Source organism: Colias philodice, chromosome 14 (assembly GCF_061535455.1).
Source record: "Colias philodice isolate Cphi_HAF_F1 chromosome 14, ilColPhil1 Martin Lab GWU primary, whole genome shotgun sequence".
Classification (NCBI taxonomy): domain Eukaryota; kingdom Metazoa; phylum Arthropoda; class Insecta; order Lepidoptera; family Pieridae; genus Colias; species Colias philodice.
The window spans coordinates 6007618-6027602 of NC_143099.1; the positions used below are offsets into that span (position 1 = coordinate 6007618).

Genomic DNA, 19985 nt, shown 5'->3' on the forward strand with positions numbered 1-19985 from the left:
TAATAATATATACCTACTATTATACACCAAATATCATATTTTATAATGTAGTCTTTTAAGAACCCTTTTTAAGTTTTTCAGTCGCAATAGCAGCGTACCTACAATGTTGTTATATGATACTTCATTTAAAATAATAAACCTTATTTGTCTTCATTGTACCTTGTACTTATTTAAAGATGTAAACAGTTTCCTGCATAGTTTATGGAGCTACAATAATTTTGTAAGCATCCACAATGCGTCACTACAAACATATTGTTTCAGTGGACCTATAAACTGTCCTTGGATTAATAGCTTATTGTTCTCTGTCAAGGATCAATGATCTGAAACATATAGCGCATTGTTACGATCAAAAGATATTGTAATGATGGCCAAATAATGATAAAATGTAACAATATGTTGTAATACACGTTACGGTAATAAAGGATAATATATCACATCGTTTTGGTATGATTATACAATTCATTGAATCATTTGGTTGCTTTTAAATGACAAATTTACTTTGCCATTTCTTATAATTGACCTTCAACGAGTCTTTTCTTACAATCGGCTGATATAATATCGATGGAATTCCTATAGCGATAGATTATAGCCAGGATTATCGCAATGTGTTTTATTGTCCTGTAGAGTATCACAGTATTACAATATTTCCTACATTGAGAGCGAAGCAAAAGTACGAAAGCTGTACAACAGAGATAACTTATCAATATTTACTTTCCTAGTAGGTACATAGGTATATTGATAAAATACTAATATATATATATATATATATAGTAACGTAACCTATCTACATACCTATTAGGAAATACTCACCAAATAAAACGTGCAGAATCTTTCGACTGGTATTCATATCTTGTACCCGGAAATTCCATCCTACAAAATTGGCAGCATTGAGGTTAATAATATAGGGCTCGCAAAAAATTATTCGAATGTAACATCGCTTTGCATACAACGATAAAATGCTAAATGCATGTCATCAACGAACTCTCCGTGGATTACGAGTATCATATAAAAAGAAGCTTACTCCGCATTACTTATTTACAAATACAACCCAAAGCCCCGGAACAATTTACATTTTATATTTATTTATTAACCGCTGGTTTGTTGAGGGGATGAAAGAATTGATTTCACTGGCCGCAGCTTAAGTCAATTTTGAAATGCCTTTTACAAAATTTCCATTATTATTTCCAAGATATTATGAAAGAATAATTGTCTTAATGAACGTTTTGTCTAAACCCTTAAATACTTCACAATGAGTAATAAAGTAATCTTTATTCATCTCGTAGCCTAAGCTCAATCAGCCTGCTAACGAATTTTGGAAGTATTTCTGATCGTCTCATCGTGACTTTAATAACCTTATATTTTAAATTAATATCTTTAATATTATATGAGCAACAGAAATTAATTAAAATAGCGTTCAGCAAATTAATTTAAGAATAATTAATCTCTGAGGTTTACGCTTTGATGAGGTTAAAAACATTATTGCTCCTGTGTGTAATGAGGTTAAGAAATCGACAGGTATTTAAAAATTTTAAGGCCTTTCATATAAGTTAGCTACATTGCAATCTAATAAAGCTGCTGAGTTCTAAATTCGAATATGTAGGTACCTTCTAGGTTCCACTTATATTGGTATTTCTTTCTAGCGTGCGTGACTCAATTCACACAAAAGCATGCTCGATAAATGCGCATAAAACTAAAACACACTCGTACTAAAAACATAGAACCAATGCATAGAAATTGAAGTTCGTGTTTTACAAAATATTTAGGTGTTACAAGAGGTCTTATTTATAAATTAAGAAGTGCCTTGAGCCCGTAGATGCTAATTGCGACAATTAGAAATCTTATTCAAACGTCTTAGCATCTAACCGACAACAATTAGAACCATTGCACTGTGATCTGGGTTAGGTCACGACGCATTTACCGATATTAACGCAATTAGTGTTGAATAATATATAGGTACTATACTTTTCGCGTAACACGAACATTTGCCCATTTTCGTCATCTACTTTTTAATTTATTTTATTTATTTTTACACTTTATTGTACAATACCAGTAATAAAAAACATATTGCGACTTTAAGAATTGTTTATTTAATAAAATTTTTATTTTTTATTTTATATATAATTTAACATGGAGAACATGAATATGGTAAGTGCACAATTGGCGGCCTTATTGCTTAAAGCAATCTCTTCCAGGCAACCGTAAAAATAAAGGACATGTACGATGCTGGTTAAACGCGAAGGCGCAATCATAAAGAAAAAAAAATAATAAAATCAAGGATAAGAAAACAAAATCAAAAACTATAGAAAATATTATATAAATAATAATGTATACAAAACTCAATAATATCAATATTACATATTTACTACATCAATACGTACGTAGTATATATCTGTCAACTGTGTCAATACTTAAAAAATAATAATAAAAATAATATAATAATAAATACAATTATATATATAAGATACATAAATATGCCAATACATAAAATATAACATACTATACATAATATTAAACATTGTATATACAATACAAATACAAATTCATATAAATACATACATATACATAAGATAAAAAAGGTAACTTATTATTATTATGTTTCTCTGTTCCATAATACTCGGGTACCACCAGAAGGACGGTACCCGGATCTTTGGAAGGCTTACGTGGGGACACGGATCCAACACGCAGAGGCCCTTTCGAGAATTTTACTGTGTTATGGGACACCAGCCGCAGCCTGCCCATGACTGCACTATAGAGATACAGCCCTGGGCAGTCCACGGCCGATGTAGGACTATTGCAGGGTATGGAAATCTAATAACTGGGCTATGGATTGGGATGCTAAATGGACTGGTATTGGGGACTATGGGAAACTATGGCACCTGCCTTTCTACTAAAAGAAAGTAAAAATATGTTGGCAGGTGGTGACTCGCCCTCTCACTGTATGGGCCCCCGAAATAAGTCGCTGCAATAGTGCGACAAGGGGGCAACATATTGTGAGCAGCTAAGGGTGGAGAGGCGTCCCTGGACTTTAAACTACGATCACGCGCTCCCTGAGGGTCCAGCATCACGTGCCCACTCGCCACTTACGCTTCGCATCCACCCTTCGAGCTAAAAGCTCTCGCGACTCCACTCTGGCCGGCCGGTTAAGGCAAGCCAGAGGTGGGGGTCCTGTCCTCGTCAGGCTTCACTCCGACCGGCCGGTGAAGGCGAGCCGGAGATGAAGACAGGGGCCTCCCCCGGGAGCACTCGGTTCCCGCGGGGTCGCTACTCCCCGACACCCCGCCACAAGGTGTCCTGCGGGTTGACTGATTGCACGGGTGGAATATCTATTGTCACGTAGACAATAGATATTCCAACCGTGGGCGATGGGGTCGTCACATCCCTACGCCCTTATTATTATTATTATTAGCCTTTGTTCGGACTTTACATATGTATGTAGTTATATATGCTCGGTTTGACCCATTTTTGCGTGTCCGTTTGCCAGTTGGCAAAGGCCTCCTCCAATCTCTTCCATTCGGGTCTCACTAAGGCCACTCTACCCCAGGTTGTACCCGCTACCTGTCTAATGTCGTCATCCCATCTTTTTTGGGGTCTCCCTCTCTTTCTCTTTCCTTCTCTTGGGTACCACTGTGTAGTAATTTTGCTCCATTTTTCTTTACCCCTGATCATGTGCCCCGCCCATTTCCACTTTTGCCTTCTTATCTTCAGAGTTATGTCCTGGACCTTAGTCTTGTATCTGATGCTGCTTTGCTTTATTTTGTCTTTTCTTTTGATGCCAGTCATGCTTCTTTCCATGGAATTTTGACAGATGCGGAGTTTATTTGTTATGTTTTTTGGTAGGGCCCACGTTTCACTTCCATACGTCAGCACAGGTAGGATGCATGTGTTGAATAATTTTAGACCGGGAGATACTGACACAAAATTTCGAGTCATTTGTAACAGGATGGCGGTTCTACAGGGGTCTTAGTACGCAATGACAAAAAGAAAAATGATGGTGTGAACGCTGGTACCGGTGGGTTAGTCGCGTGGGCGTTAGTCGAACTCGTCGGAAAAATAGCGAAAGTCAAACGATTTGTAACACAAAAATTTTAGAATTTACCGATAGCCCATAAAAAAGAAGTAGGCGGTAGTGTCATGCCATACTTTTCCGGTATGACTTACAGCCCGCCATACCGACGCGAATGTGTTGATTTAAAAAAAACAATTATTCAACCATTTGTACCAAGCTAACTTTTGCACAAGTAACCATCGTCGTGCAGCCAGTTACGAAAATCACCATGCCATACTTTTCGGACGATTCCAAATGGTCGCCATACCGCCGAAAATCTGCAAAATTTTTTTATTTCGCCTATCTTTTTGTACCAGTATTGCATTTGGCTTTTTGGAGAGTATTTGATAAAATGTGACCATTATTATATTTGCCATACTTCTAGTAGGGGGAAAAAGTGCTGTCATACTTGAAATATAAATTTATTATTAATTTATATAAGTGAAGATTTCCAACACCTAGATCTTTGAAATTTTGTATTTATATTCGTTGATCCTCAAACTTACAGGAAAAATAAGTGCCATACTGTTACAAATCGTTTGACTTTCGCTATTTTCCGACGAGTTCGACTAACGCCCACGCGACTAAGCCGCCGGTACCAGCGTTCACACCATTATTTTTCTTTTTGTCATTGCGTACTAAGAACCCTGTAGAACCGCCATCCTGTTACAAATAACTCGAAATTTTGTGTCAGTATCTCCCGGTCTATTTAGTTTTAGTTGAAATGTGTAGGTTATTGTCTTTCATTACTTCTTTAAGAGACCAGTACTTTTTCCAGCCATTTATAACTCTTCGATCGACCTCCTTGCTTTCGTTGTCCTCTGGGGATATTAGTTGGCCGAGGTAGATGTAATCTTCAACATATGACATTTGTTTTTGTTCCACTGTTAGGGCGCTTGTGCACTACAAGGAATTTTACTGTCCGTCATTCCGATTTTTTACGGTCCGGTGTGGCATGAAAAAACCGATGAATTGCTTGTGCACCTGTCCGTCTTTACTCGGATCAGTGCGGTACAGTTCAAGGAAGTTTGGCGGTATAATGCTATCATAAATGATTGTTTTTGTATTTTACAAGAAACGAGTAAAAAATATAGAAGGTGAAATATTATATTACTTCATTATAATAAAAAGTAAAGTTCCGTAAGAGATTTAAAATGCGTGTTTCACTTATTTATTTTAATCGGTGACGAGGAGCTAATTAAGCTATTCCCACTTGAACTTTAACTTACCAACACTTACTTAGATAATAATTATAGGTCAATGCTTGGTCAATGTATATAAAATAACAATACCGACTTCTCAAATCTCATTGCCAACTAAAAGAAAGTAAAACAAGAGCTTGCTTTTAATTGGCATATGCAGTAAAAACAGTAAAATCCAAGCAAGTGGGCATTCGAAAACAATTATACCTACAGCGACTCGTAGACACAAAAAACCATCCGGAATAGGGAAAAGTAAAATGTCGGACAGTAAAATTACGTATAGTGCACAAGCTAGTATATAGATTAAAGGCGTGCCATACCGGACCGTAAAAAATCGGAATGCCGGACCGTAAAATTCCTTGTAGTGGACAAACGCCCTTACCGGGTATTTTTTGCCATTGGTCATAATTTTTGTTTTGTCCGGATTTAGCTTTAATCCTGCCTTCGCACTTTCAGACGCTAGGTCATTTATCATCTTGCTTAAGTCCTCTGGTGTTTAAACACCAGAGGACTTAAAAAAGGTAACTAAATAGTGGAAAAAAAATGCTCTTTGACAAGTGCTTTGAACATATGCGATGATTTGGCGCGTCTGATAGTCTCAGGGAGAGAGTACGTTCCACAGTCGAATTGCTAGGACGGTATGGGATGAGTTAAAAAAATTGGAATGGTGAATAGGGGTGGATAGGAGAAGGAGATCAGAAGAACGGAGGGAAAGGGAACTGGAATTGGAATGTAAATATTGGAACTGACTCTTAAGGTAGATAGGAGTTTTCGGGTCAAACAGGATAGAGTACAAGAGTTGAAGGATGTGAGTATTCCGGCGAAGACGAATAGGGAGCCAGTGAAGTCTTTTGCGAAAATCAGAAACACTACGTTTGTAGTGTACTTTCTTTGTTTTGTAGTTTTTACCACCACATAATCTAGGTATAGTTTATATACTGTTTATTCTACCTATGTCTTAAATATTGTTTTCTGCAAAACGAATGCTTAGGCTTCATCATGTCAGTTGTATTTTTAACACGTTCACTGCGCCATCATTTTCAAAGAACTTTCCGCTGGTGCTTTGGAGACCTAAAAGATCTCGAAACTTACCCACCCTTTGGTGCGTTTGAGACCTAATCAGTCTCCTAAAGATACAGTTTTGAAAATAATTTATATCTTCCAGAAAACAATGACATATACTTTGAAGTTTTTGTGGATGAAAGATAGTCTATTGTTTTATATTTTGCTAGGTTCGCACGAAGTTATGACATTTGAATAAACTACAAATACCAAAAAAAAATTAGATATCGATTGTATCTCGTACCGCAACCGAAGATAGTTCAATATGTGTAGTAAGTAGTGATGGGAATGTCAGTTGTCGATTGAAATAGCTTTATTAATTATGCAAAGTGTTTTTCATTAAAACATGGTAAGCAAATTGATTGCTTGCATTGCACGCATATAGTAACAATTCGTTTTCCAAACATTTTCCAAAATTTTTATTATACTGGACGATGCAGCAGTATAATCCGGCTTTGATTTTTTGTTCTTCTCCGTAGATACTGCTTTCCGAATCGGTGGTAAATGTTAAAAATATGGAATGTCGTTTCAAAAGTGCTTGTAGAAGAAGTCTAATTGAATAAATAAATGTTTGAGTTTGAGTTTGTTAGAAATCTCACTAAAATAAATAGATTTTTTACACTTTTTTCTTTTAAAAGAACTCATTGTTTATAAAAAATAATCAACACCTAGATACGCGAGTATTATTTCCAAAACGAGCGAGCTCCCACATCGATGCTAGGACAACACTAAACGAATCAAGCAGCGCCCGCGCCGCCTACCCTCCCTCTCTTGCGTCTACGAGGCCTACGTTACGTAGTACCGACATATCTCCTAACGCAAGGAATGAATATAATTACAGTACTGTGCGTTAGGGACCTAATCCATCTCTAATTTATTTTTTAATGTTATTGAACTCAGCTTTAAGTAGGAAGCAAATATGTATATTTGTCCTACTCATACTTAAAGAACTTTACAAGTTAGATCCTCCCGCAAGGAGTGAAAAAACACGATTATATTCAACGCACAAAACAAAAGTCCTGCAAGGTATCTGATAGATCTCGTAATGCAGCGAACGTGTTAACGAAGCATGGATGGATACCTTGCATTCCAGAAAACAAAAAAGAAACATTCATATGCAATAACAAATGCAGAATGAGCACCTTTTATGAATACTCATAAACAATTTTTTTTTAACTCCATGTGCATCGGAATTGCAACGGTATTCTTTACGTAATAACACCAATCAAGCTGCCGGCATCGTTGAACTCATAGGTTGAACTTAAGAGGATAGGAAAATGATCGCGCGTGTGCGCAACCCAATCCGCGCATCGAAGCTAGCGTGCATAGAGCACGGCGCACACGCCGTAACCGCCGCGCTTGGCCGCCCAAGCGCAAAACGTTTTTTTCTACATAAACATTGTTCGCAGCAGAGAAATCGACGGGCGTAACTGGCCATTGTGTGCGGTTTAAATACGGAGGATATTAGAGCGTGATACAGTTAAATAATGGAGTTTATTGTGAACTACATGAAGCACTCATATATTCTATCGCTGTTTGATCGTGTCAACGCGATGGTATAGACTAGAATGATTTTTACAACAAAGAGTTACAATCATAGATCACACTAGATTTCATACATTGACCTCGGGTTATGACTCACTGAGGTGGTGAGGAAATCTATAAACGTATGAAAATTAAACTAAGGAAAACTGAAGATATGCTTTTCCAGCTAGCATAACTTTTATATATTATCATGGTGATCCAATTCAAAAATACTTACAGTTCAATTATTTATTATACTGTACCTAAAAATTGATCTAAATATGTTTTATATTATGAATTAGGTACTTAAATTTCATATCATTTATGAAGTGTTGCTGTTTACAATTTCATTTCTTAGATAGGTATCTAAGCTCCCTTTTCAAGCCTGTTCACTGTTCAGGCAAGTCTTCAAATTAGGCGTATCTATGCGCATACGCAATGAGCCCGCATAACATTCGTCACTCATTATCGATCTTTTATGGCTTACATAATTGCCTTTTTTGTTAACAGGGTGCGATACTCCTTTAACCTTGTAGGTGATAATGAAAAAACACATTTGTACTATGAGCAAATAATGTAGAGACAATCGAAACAACTAACCAGTAGATAAGTATTGATAAAGTATATATTTAATACCTAATTTTAATACATAAAAAATATCACCTACCTCTTCTACCTATATGTAGGTAGAGTTTGTGATGAGGTAAGTACCTCATGTTTATTTCGTTTGATTTTAAATTAAAAATGCGATTTAATTACGAATAATTCTAAATTGAAGAGAATATATCTAGTATCTACATAAGTACTTTTTACTTAGCTAGGTACCTTGGACTGGCGCAGTTATTAGTGCTATAGTGACTGTCTTCTGCGCATTGCGTGTTTTTCCCATATCTACCTACGTCAAACATACCTTAAACTAGGTAATAACTAATATTATATAATTTGGTAGTGATACATTATATATTTACATTTTATTGTATTATTTCCATTAGAAATTTATGAAAATTCTCTAATTAGATAAGAGGAAACTAATAAATGGACATTTTTATTATCTATGCTTGTTTTTTTTATTATTATTATTGCTAATTTACTTTAAAAAAACGAGGATTTTTTCTTTCTACTTCACGCCTAGATACCTACCTATAGGGTACGTAAATATTTAACACAATCTATAATATAAAAATGAATCCCAAAATGTGTTGGTAAGCGCATAACTTGAGAACGGCTGAACCGATTTCGTTAATTCTTTTTTTATTATATTCCTTGAAGTACGAGGATGGTTCTTACGTAGAGAAAACGTAAATATGTACCACGGGCGAAGCCGGGGCGGACTGCTAGTATATAATATAAAAATGAATCCCAAAATGTGTTGGTAAGCGCATAACTTGAGAACGGCTGAACCGATTTCGTTAATTCTTTTTTTATTATATTCCTTGAAGTACCTACGAGGATGGTTCTTACGTAGAGAAAACGTAAATATGTACCACGGGCGAAGCCAGGGCGGACTGCTAGTATTAAATATATACATAATAACACAGTATAACTACTTTCTAATGCTAACAATGCGTAATAAGTAGGTATATATGTAACATCTCTCTAGTGAGAGTCTATTAACGTAAAAATAATTCTCACGAACACCTATTAACATTTAAGTTTGATACCTACTTCCTCAACACAATGTAGAAACGCCACGTGACGCTAAATAAAATTCCGTTTTGACATTTAAAGCCTTATTAATTTTATGCATTGCAGCCCGAAAGCTTTCTAGGAAATAATAAATTATATTCTTTAAATAATATCTACAGTTCGATACAAACTATTTTTGTTAATGATTTATGTCTCTTAATGATTCTATAGGTAATCTTTACTATTAACATTAATATGTATAAGCCATCTATATTCGATTCGTATACAGCAGAAATCTACATTGATAGTCCAGACAACAAACACGATCCCTATACAGCGTTCAGCCTAGAATATTCTGGAAATAGCCCCACATTTCAGGTAGTACAAGTAGTAATAACGTGGGAAAATGTACGTGGAGTCGAAACGAGTAGTGCTGAATTTTTTATACAGTTGGCCGGCACCGCGACGCCGCCTCAGCTACGACATTGCATACTGATGTTCATACCTACTACACTACAGCTTTCATAGCGCGATAAATGTTTTCCTTTGATATCAATATAAGCGGCAAAAGTGGCTATGATTACGGGCTGTGTATGAATTATGAATTTGACGGTATTTATGTTATTAGAATATTACCGAACATTATTTAGAAAGCTTTTGTTAGTTACCTACTAAGTTTGCGAATACCTAACTTCAAACTGAAACATTTCTTTATCCAATTAGACTTCTTCTAGAAACACTTTTGAATCGTCATTACATATTTTTAACATTAATTAATGTTCTTTGAAGTTAACTTATTAAAAATAATATTTATATTTAATTTTGCAACGCTATTTTATGGAAAGCTTCCTTCCACCCGAGTACCTACCTAGTGGGTAGTAGGTATTAGTTTTTTTTTAGTTAATTCAAACATTATAGTTTCTACTGTTATTGAAATAGAGAAGAAATACTATTATTTTCTAAATATTTCAATCAGCAATTATCTGTTATTGTTTGCTCTACTTTCTATCGTTTTCAATCAAATTCCATCGCAGTAATGACGATAATGCATTAGTAACACAAAAGACACGACTGAAAGTTTATTAATGTAGATAAATATTAATTTTTCGTGGAACAACCGTAGAATTATGGCGTACAACTACGACCTTAATGGAATTCCGAGCACCGCCGGTTGCATTCTGGGAACCGTATCATAATAGCACAATCGCATGCTGCAATACAAACACACGCAAATATGTCATTCCAGTATTGATTCTTTTAAAATACCTTTATATTTAGACTAGATATTGATGAAAGTCTCAAATCTCAATCTTTTTAAACAATTTTAGGTATGTTCTGCATGATTTGACCGCCTGGGTCCTGGGTTCGATTCCCGGTGGAGACGAAGAAAAAAAAATGTTTCGGTCTGGTAGGACACAGAAGGCTGATCACCTACTTGTCCCTAAAGAAAATCGATCAGTGAAACAGATGTGTAATGCATCTGCCCCTTACCCCACAAGGTGACATGGGACTTCACTTTTTTCTGCATGATTTGCTACTGAAATACAGGCAAATGTTTGTATACTGAACTGGAAGAAAAATTCCCTTAGTTTTTATATTAACACTCATTTCATATAAGTGATCAAGTTTGCGAATTAAATGTTTGTGTATTTCCTGCCCTTTATAAAATGTAAGCTGCTTATGAATAGAAGTGAATGCAATAAAAAGATTCAATAATCAATTTACGTTACGCTCTATCACTACAATCATCCCAATACTTTTTGTACCTACAAACTTAGGAACAACAACTTCAAATGTAAAGGGTAGTAATAAAAGCTCCGATAATAAATTTAAAAATGTCCTTACTAAAAATATAATATTTACTGCCCGAAATACTAAATCTCCGACTACTTCTGTCCGACTAAAAATGACGAAACGACCGAATGATATACTTAAATCTTAGAAAAAATCTTATGACTGTTAATTGCTGTAATACTTTTTTACCATATAAAATTATGTTCTACTGATAACAATGCTTTGTAATTATTACCTTTACTTGCCAACTAGAAATTCATCAATTACATTTAATTTTTCATAAACTCTGTGCTATTTTTACTACAATGTTATACTTAAATTTCTATTGTTGGCGCTTGTCCAGAAAGTTATTAAAAATACAAAAATGTACTTACTATAATCATGAATTCTAATTCATGAAAATTTAAGAAACCTAACATAACCTAACCTAACGGCTAACCTAACCTAAACTTGATTTTTTTTTGCGCGTCGACGGAGCCCCGCTTCGCGGGGCTCCTATTTCTGTGTAGTTTTTTTTTTAAGAAACCTAACCTAACCTAACCTAACGGCTAACCTAACCTAAACTTGATTTTTTTCTGCGCGTCGACGGAGCCCCGCTTCGCGGGGCTCCTATTTCTGTGTAGTTTTTTTTTAAGAAACCTAACCTAACCTAACCTAACGGCTAACCTAACCTAAACTTGATTTTTTTTTTGCGCGTCGACGGAGCCGATCGCGCGGTCCGACCAGTTTCGGTATTTTCATCAATGTTGAGAGTTAAAAAATATATTTGGTAACCAACACTAGAAAATTAAATAACTCATAAAATTCGTAAAAGAATGATTATTTTGACATGACCTCTGTTGTCAGTAACCCAGTAATCTCGTCGGAGGTTCAGTATTTTATTCAGAAGTTTAGTTTTGTTATTCGAAGTTTAATATATTTTTAAGTAGAAATGTAATTTGATTGTGTTCATAGGTGTCAGCAAAATTTAGGTATTTTATTCGGTATGCTTTGAATTTTTTTGTCGGTATATTATTATAACGCTGGTAAATTAGAATAAAAGTCGGACAGAGATAGCTGGAGATTTATTTATTTGTCGGAACCATTATTATTTTCCAAATGTAAATATACCAACACATCTCAGCAAAATAAATCACATTTTTTTTTTCAAAATTTTAATTAGAGATAGTTCGATTACATTCAGTATAAGTTAACTTCGGTGGCTTTAACAGATCAGCATTCGGGCAAAACAAACTAAATCTGCGCTTTCTGGGGTATTGTGCAAATTGCACAATGCAATCAAGTCTAATGTACAAATTCAAAATAATTTTAAATATTTATTACTTACGGCATGGTATGCCCACTAGAATATCGTAAGTATGCAAGAACATGTTACCAGATAAAAATAAATTTATTATCTATGCATTCCCAAAAAAAAAAAAAAACAACAGCGTCTCCTTGGTGTCTCCTATGGACGCTAAAACTATATATTTACAACCATGGACGTATAAAAAAAGACGGACGGTATATCGCCTAAACATTGAGTGAAGCCTAGTAATGGCGGCGAAACATCCATGTGTGTGTGCCATGTTGCCATGGCAACAGCTGTCCTGATGACAATGGCGGCTGTATTTTTTTCTTTAAATTTTGCCGTAATAATTTTGTCATTAAAACATAAAATAAATAACTTGCTTCCCTGTGGAATTTAATCCCTTGTGTTTTGTTATTTAAAATTGTACTGTTGCGACACCATTTAACCACGCAAGACGGCATTTTAAATTTTTTTGTGAAACAGTGACGCAGTTAATCAGTCGGTAGATCACGACGTAATGGCGGCCGGCTAGCTTACTATGGTGAGAGTGTGTGCGTGTTTATTGTCTTTATACGATCGCTAGCTTACTATGGTGGCTTCACGTTGTTTGTTCGTAATACGGCGTCCGTCTTTTTTTATACGTCCATGTTTACAACTGTAAAAGGAAGTTTATTAAAACACAATCAATTTTTTAAAATCGTTTATTTCAAACATTATCAACGTTTTAAACAATAGGAATGTACAATTGCTACGCTAGAACATAATGATAGCGTACCTTAAGGTAACTTGAAGATCTATTTTATCATATTATATTGAACTATGATGGACTAGCATTTCTAGGGGACCCATTCCCAGAAGCAAATGTACATTATTGAACACCTGATTATTGCTTAATTGCAAAAAAATTTGCTATATTTTATTTTAAAGACAACAGTATTCTTATAGGATTATAAGGGGAAGGTAAGAATATCTAAATTATTATGAATATTCAAGTAAATCCAAAACTAATCGAGCCTTTACTAATTACAGGAAAACCTTTTTTTAAATACCAACAGATAAGGACAAACAGATGCTAGAAATAACAATAATAAACCACTGCATTTACTTAACTTTCTATTGAGCTTTATACATTGTATTATTACGAAATTTCTTTGTTTCCATTTTTGGAGTTATATATTGCAGCTTAGTGTCAGTTACTCAAACTATACGCTAAATCTAGTGTAGTATAAATAATTCAATTTATTTATTGAGCCAAAATGATAATAACAAATGTTTCGATTAAGTGATTTTGTTACAATTCGCGTAGGCACATAAAATAATCGTAATAATGTACCACGGTAGACATTTTTACAATTCTGAAATTTTATTTAAAGATATAAATATTTACCTTAAGTAGGTATATCAAGTCCAATATACAAACTATTAAATTATTAATATTTTGGCTTGCTACATTCAATCAGTATGGTTGAACATTTTAGAATTTTTTGGTCAAAGATCTATGAATTTTCACATACAAAACTAAATCGATATGAACACCGTTGGACAATTTAAAACATAAAAACAGATTGAGTATTCAAAACTATGATTTACTACTAGAGTAGAGTACTAGATAGACTGAACTGCGACATGTCCTTTAAATTGTACCGTATTCGTAAGCAACGGTTCGGATGGTTATAAATTGGATGGGTCACCAATTTTTTTGCAGTTGCTCTTTAGCTTATTTTTACGGAAGCCTTTGGGCCGCGAGTTTAGTTTATTACTAAATAGCTGACCCGTTCTGCCCTATTGGCCCTTTTACGTTTTTTTATAAGAAGTTTCCTTGTACGTTAACAAAACATAAAAAATAGCCGAACTGGTGGAATCATTTTTTTATGAATACCTGTAGATTATATTATTCTAATGAGCATATCTATTTATGAAATCCAGTTATAATGTGTTGTTGTATTACCTTGTTGCATTTAACGCAAGTTGTTAAGGGTGCTTAAAAAGCAAAATTACCAATCCACTATTAGATGATATGTTTGGTACATATTTTTTTTTAGATTTGGTCTTGAATATTACATATATCATCTATTGTCGAACTAATTTAATAGGGAACATTTGACGTCTATCAATTATATCTTCGTAGAGACCTCTCTACCTGCTTAAAAACATCGATTAAAGTGAATTAATCGATACGGATTTGAAACATTTGTCAATCGAATTTATTAATTTATGATGATTTTTATTCACAAGTAATCAATGCATTCGATTCTAGATGTCAGATTTAGATTTTTAGACTGGTATTAAAAAGAAAAAAGGTTTATTGACACAAAATTGTAGTGACGTCAGTTCTTCAATTCAGAAATTGTTTATTATGTTTTAAATGGTTTATCAGTAAAATGAAATCTTAAAACTACTTGTATCGGTCATTATTATTATAAATATGTAGTCGTAATTGAAACAAGTCAAGCAAATGGGCAGTTCTAACAAAACGAAATATCATGTTATTCTATGTCGTCGTTACTAGGTTACATTCTTGAATTTTGTTGAACTGTCAAATGTTGCCTACTAAAATGGCTCTACTATAGTAGAAGATTGGTAATGCTGCTTTATACGCACTATTTCTACTGTAGTAGTAAATCAATGATTTAGTCGCAGAATTTAAATAAATATTACGTAGAGTTTACTATGTATACTATGTATACATTTAAAATTTATTACAATATTGTACTTTTTACCATGTTATCCAAGGAGGTTGATTCATTTTATTGATGGGGATATATGTCATATTCACTGGAATATTTATAACTGCATATTGTAAATGTAACTTCTTGAGGGTTCTAATAATTGTAGCTCCATTTCTTCCCAATAAGAAAGCGGATGGTATATTCACATCTATCTGCATTCTGGAAACATTAAAATTTTATTTTAGGGGCGTAAATCACTATTAAGCTATTATATTCAGTTGAACCTGTTGCTATATTGACAAACAACTCTTTGAACAAAAGATTTTTTATAATTTTTGTATAAGATTATGTATTGAAATGATAAGAGTTTGTTTTAGTATACAAAAATTACAGTAGAAATTTTGTCAATTACAAAATGGTTGGTTCATTTTTACAGTTATTTAAAACTAGCCGTGCCCTGCGGTTTTACCCGCACTAATATAGCCTTCGTTGATAAATGGGCTACCTAACACTGAAAGAATTTTTCAAATCGGACCAGTAGTTCCTGAGCTTAGTGTGTTCAAATAAACAATCAAACAAACTCTTCAGCTTTATAATATTATAAGTACCTATAGATTATTAATACTATAAGATCTGTACTTCTATATTTGTTTATGTATCTTAAAACATAAAAGATTACTTTTTAGTTGCAATATTTTTAATGGTTTCGAATTTTTTATGGAATTGTGATTATTTCAAAGGTATGTGCATAGCAAAAGCACCTCTAAATGGCTTGAACTAGCATGAATAACATTAGTATAGTAGATATATAGTTCACTAGCTTTTACCTGCGGCTTCCTTCACCTTTGAATTGTAAATCTATACCTACACTAAATTCTCCTATAGACACAAAAACTTCATTAAAATCGGTGAAGCCATTTAGGAATTCAATGACAACAAGGAATATATAAACATGCATAATATTAAAATATAATATATAAAATACAATTTAAAAATATATTACCTGCTGTACAAAGAAGAAGACGAAATCAGTTTCCAGATTCGCTGGACATCTTATTAAACATGATCACTCGTTTGACATAGAAAATGGAGTAAGATCAAGTAACTCAAAATATACAAGTAACTCAAAATATACACAAAATGAAAGCTCTGTAAGCGCTTAAAATTAATGAAACCAAGCACCATAATGTTAGTATGATTAGCAATCTAGAATATTAATAAAATTAGTGATCCTACAGTGTTTGACTAATGTGCTCTATTCATGATAACTTAATATGAACGTACATTTAATTTATCAAACATATTTTATTGTTTAATAGCAGTGTACAGACTACAGCCTCCTTAATATCCCGATATAAGAATGACAAAACTAACTCAATAGACACTTTGGAAATGGAATGGAAGAGTTTAATGTAAAATTTTTGGATATTTCTAGTTTTATCTTTAAAAGTTATTATTGTCATTTTTCTCATTAGGTAATGTTCTTTCGATATCAGTTTCAAGTTTTTAGACATCTGTAATAGTTACGGAATAATCACCTGTGCACACGAAACAATTACACCCTATATACTATGTACATACAAATATGGTCTAATTAAGAACCCCCCTCCTATTTGGTAAGTTGGTTAATCATATTATATACCTATATTACATAAACTCATACCACTCGTTTTACAATTTTTTAAAACATTTACAAATAGGAAAAAAGATTGCTTACTTATCATCCACCATTTCTATTAAATGATCCAATGAGTCATCCCATCGATTGATTGATTCAGTGATAATGATGGCCCTCGCTCCCGCAATTTGAGCAACAGCTGTTTTGAACACAAATGAACAATCCCTGAAACAGATTATATGAATAAGGTTATGCACAATACCATTTATGTTCTTAAATAGGTTTAAAGCTAAGAAGATTTTTGATGTAAGAGTTTTATACTTTGTAAAATATCTTGATGATGTTTTATGATATACATTATACACCAATAAAGTATTACTTACATGAAAATAAAAAATATACAGACTTATAAATTATTTAGGTAATTAAAATTTTTTACAGCTTATCTTTCATAAAATTATTACTATACAAAGCATTTCGATGATTAGCAGATAGTTCTACATTGCTTAATATAATATGTCAATGCTAAGTGTTTTAAATTGTCCTTTTTGGTGTACAATAAAAAAAAGTTCCATTCATTTCTGTGTTATTCTTGTATTCTTAAAAAAACTGCTTATCAGTATTTCCTTGTGTTTGATTTTACGCAAGTAACTGAGAGATTAATAATATAATGAATAGACATCGGATTATATGCACTAACAAAATGCCAAAATATGCATGCAAATATGCACTACAAAAGGCCGAAATATGCACTAAAAACGACTGATATGCCTAAAATATGCACAATACAAAATCAAAAAACATTTATTATTTTTATATATTTTAATCAAAGATTGTACAAAAACGTGAAATTTTCTTAAAATTAAGTATAATTTTTGTGCCAATATACAATTAAGCATTTTTACCAAATTTTTGAGCGCAAATTTGTGACGTTTGTCACCCGCGAGCCCAGCGAGCGAGTGTTGCCCAGTGTTGGAAATCTAGCCCTTTTTTTGGAATTCAACCAGTGTTGTAAGTTTTTAGCCCCAAAAGGGAAATCTAGCCCTATTTTGAATGGCTCAAAATTTACTTAAAATGGAGCCCATTTTGTAATTTTTTGCCATTTTACCATGCCAAAATAGGGTTTGTTTACTAGCTGAGCGTTCCGATTGGCTAATTAAGGTTAGTCAACCAATCAAAACTCCCGCTACTTAACGAAATATGCATGATAGAGGAAAAAGGCTAAAATATGCACTAACGCCGTAATTAGAGAGTTTTATGCATTTGCATATGCAAATATGCAAATGCATATAATCCGATGTCTAATAATGAACAAATCGCGTTTAAAATCTTTAATTTCTAAACTGCTTATCAAGTAAATGTTGCTTACCCCCTTTCTGCGAGTGCGATATTACCATCAACCTCTTCATAGTTTGAAATATCAGAACAACTATTAATAGGATCTGTTGGGACAAGTCTTGCTTTTTCCATGCGGAAGGTCGAATTCTGTAATTAATGAAGCAGTTGAAAAGCTATTTAAAAGTTTGATACAGTACTTTATATAATATAGATTGATTCATATATTTTATTAAGAAAGAGTATCTCTATTTTTGTTTGAATTTAATTTATTATGTAATTGCCTGACAAAATATTTCAAATTCACTTTCTTAGATTTGTTTGTTGTAAATATGTATACACAAAAAAATTTGGCCAGGATCTTGTATGACAATAATTACATCTTAATTTTGTTTTTTATCTTTATACACCCATAGCCCATTGCAATGAAATATTATAAGAATCAGTATTTTTAAGGTAAACATTATGAACAGGGTAATGGATATTTTAAATTTTTAAGCTAAAAGAAACAAAATAAATTTGATCCCTGGGGAATGATGGTGGTTTTACCAGATTACATAAGTTTTCAACAATTATTTCTTCATACTTACAAATGTGCCACCAAAGTCTTTGGCAGGTCTTATGCGATAAGAGTATCTCAATTCAGGAGGCTCCAAGATTTCAAAAAACACATCACCCCCGATAACGTCGGCTGATGTTGAACCATCGTGAAAGTGCAAATCATTAGCTGAAAATAATAATGACTGACATCATTTAACAACACATAATAATATAAGATTATTCTCTTTGCTGCAGTGTATTGATAATTCAAAATATACATTTAAAATTCTCACCTCCAGGAGAAACTTCCCCTAAAAACGAAAAAAACAAAGTAGTAAAAAGCACTACATATGATAATTTTGTATAATTATTAGAAAACATAATAATAATGTAATTAATAACCTAGTATGCACTTGGAAAATTGCTAAATTTATTAAAAGAAGACAAAGACCATCACAGTAGACTTATTGCCGTACAATCTCAGGCTTCAGATTTAACTATTCATTTTAATTATTATTTTCATTTTGAAAGTTCTCGTAAAATCAATATTTATTGACGTTCGACCGCGGTCCGCATACCTAAATTTCAATTTTTTACCTGACAAATGACAAATGACAATTAACAATAATAACAAAAGACATGTTGTCACTGTCATTAATTAGGATCATGGACGTATAAAAAAAGACGGACGGAGTACCTATCGCTTAGTAGGTATAGATTGTCTAATCTAAAAATGAACGCCCCTCCACTGTGTTTACGCTCACATTCAAAGTACGTGTATAGACGCAATACACACAAATTGGTCTGCCTCATTGGTCGTTCAGTCCTCCAGTCCCGTCCATGCCCGAACGACAGGACCAGTTGGCCAACTAGTGCATAAATGACGCGATGCACGACAGAACGGACGTGTCATTCCGTACATAGCGCGCTCTCCCCGCCATACAATGCTAGGCACCTGAACTGATCGCCCGATTAGTTGACAAATCAGTGCGCGAGTGTCAAAGTTTGCAGTAGAATCGACGCGCGCACACATATATAAAGTGGTTCAATAATTATTTGTCCTCACACATTGAAACAATTAAGTTTAGTGGAGGGGCGTTCATTTTTAGATTAGACAATCTCTACCTAGTTTTATAACCCAAATTCTAAGACCTAATTCATTATTTTTATCACCTAAAACGGTAATTTACAGTCGCACGTTTAAATACTAGTACCCTATAATTCATATTGGTGAAATAAATAACAAATCGGTGAAATACAAGTCAGACTTGCAGCACTA

General features: G+C 33.7%; 3 protein-coding genes across 4 annotated transcripts in view; 1 reads left to right on the forward strand and 2 right to left on the reverse strand.

Moving 5' to 3' along the window:
- Girdin (protein girdin) overlaps positions 1-19985 on the forward strand; it is a 362727-nt gene that overhangs the window by 260986 nt on the left and 81756 nt on the right. The window lies entirely within an intron of this gene.
- LOC149482870 (uncharacterized) lies at positions 3421-3780 on the reverse strand. The gene has a single exon (XM_089703601.1). It carries the CDS (start codon positions 3778-3780, stop codon positions 3421-3423), a length of 360 nt encoding a protein of 119 aa, XP_089559727.1.
- On the reverse strand, positions 14924-19283 carry LOC149482871 (PRADC1-like protein). The gene is made up of 5 exons (XM_089703675.1): positions 19000-19283; positions 18757-18893; positions 18201-18316; positions 16931-17056; positions 14924-15432 (listed from the first exon to the last, which is right to left on the reverse strand). The coding sequence occupies exons 1-5, from the start codon at positions 19085-19087 to the stop codon at positions 15261-15263; spliced, it is 639 nt and encodes a 212-aa protein (XP_089559801.1). The 5' UTR covers positions 19088-19283; the 3' UTR covers positions 14924-15260.

What these genes read in the sequence shown, in the direction of transcription:
- LOC149482871 (XM_089703675.1), bottom strand. Translation starts at nt 19,087, where the DNA reads ATGTTTTCTAATAATTATACAAAATTATCATATGTAGTGCTTTTTACT. An exon ending in AAGACTTTGGTGGCACATTT is followed by an intron (nt 18,317 to 18,756) that starts GTAAGTATGAAG and finishes CATTAATTACAG; the next exon opens with AATTCGACCTTCCGCATGGA. An exon ending in ATAGAAATGGTGGATGATAA is followed by an intron (nt 15,433 to 16,930) that starts GTAAGCAATCTT and finishes TAATGTTTCCAG; the next exon opens with AATGCAGATAGATGTGAATA.
- LOC149482870 (XM_089703601.1), bottom strand. Translation starts at nt 3,780, where the DNA reads ATGACTGGCATCAAAAGAAAAGACAAAATAAAGCAAAGCAGCATCAGA.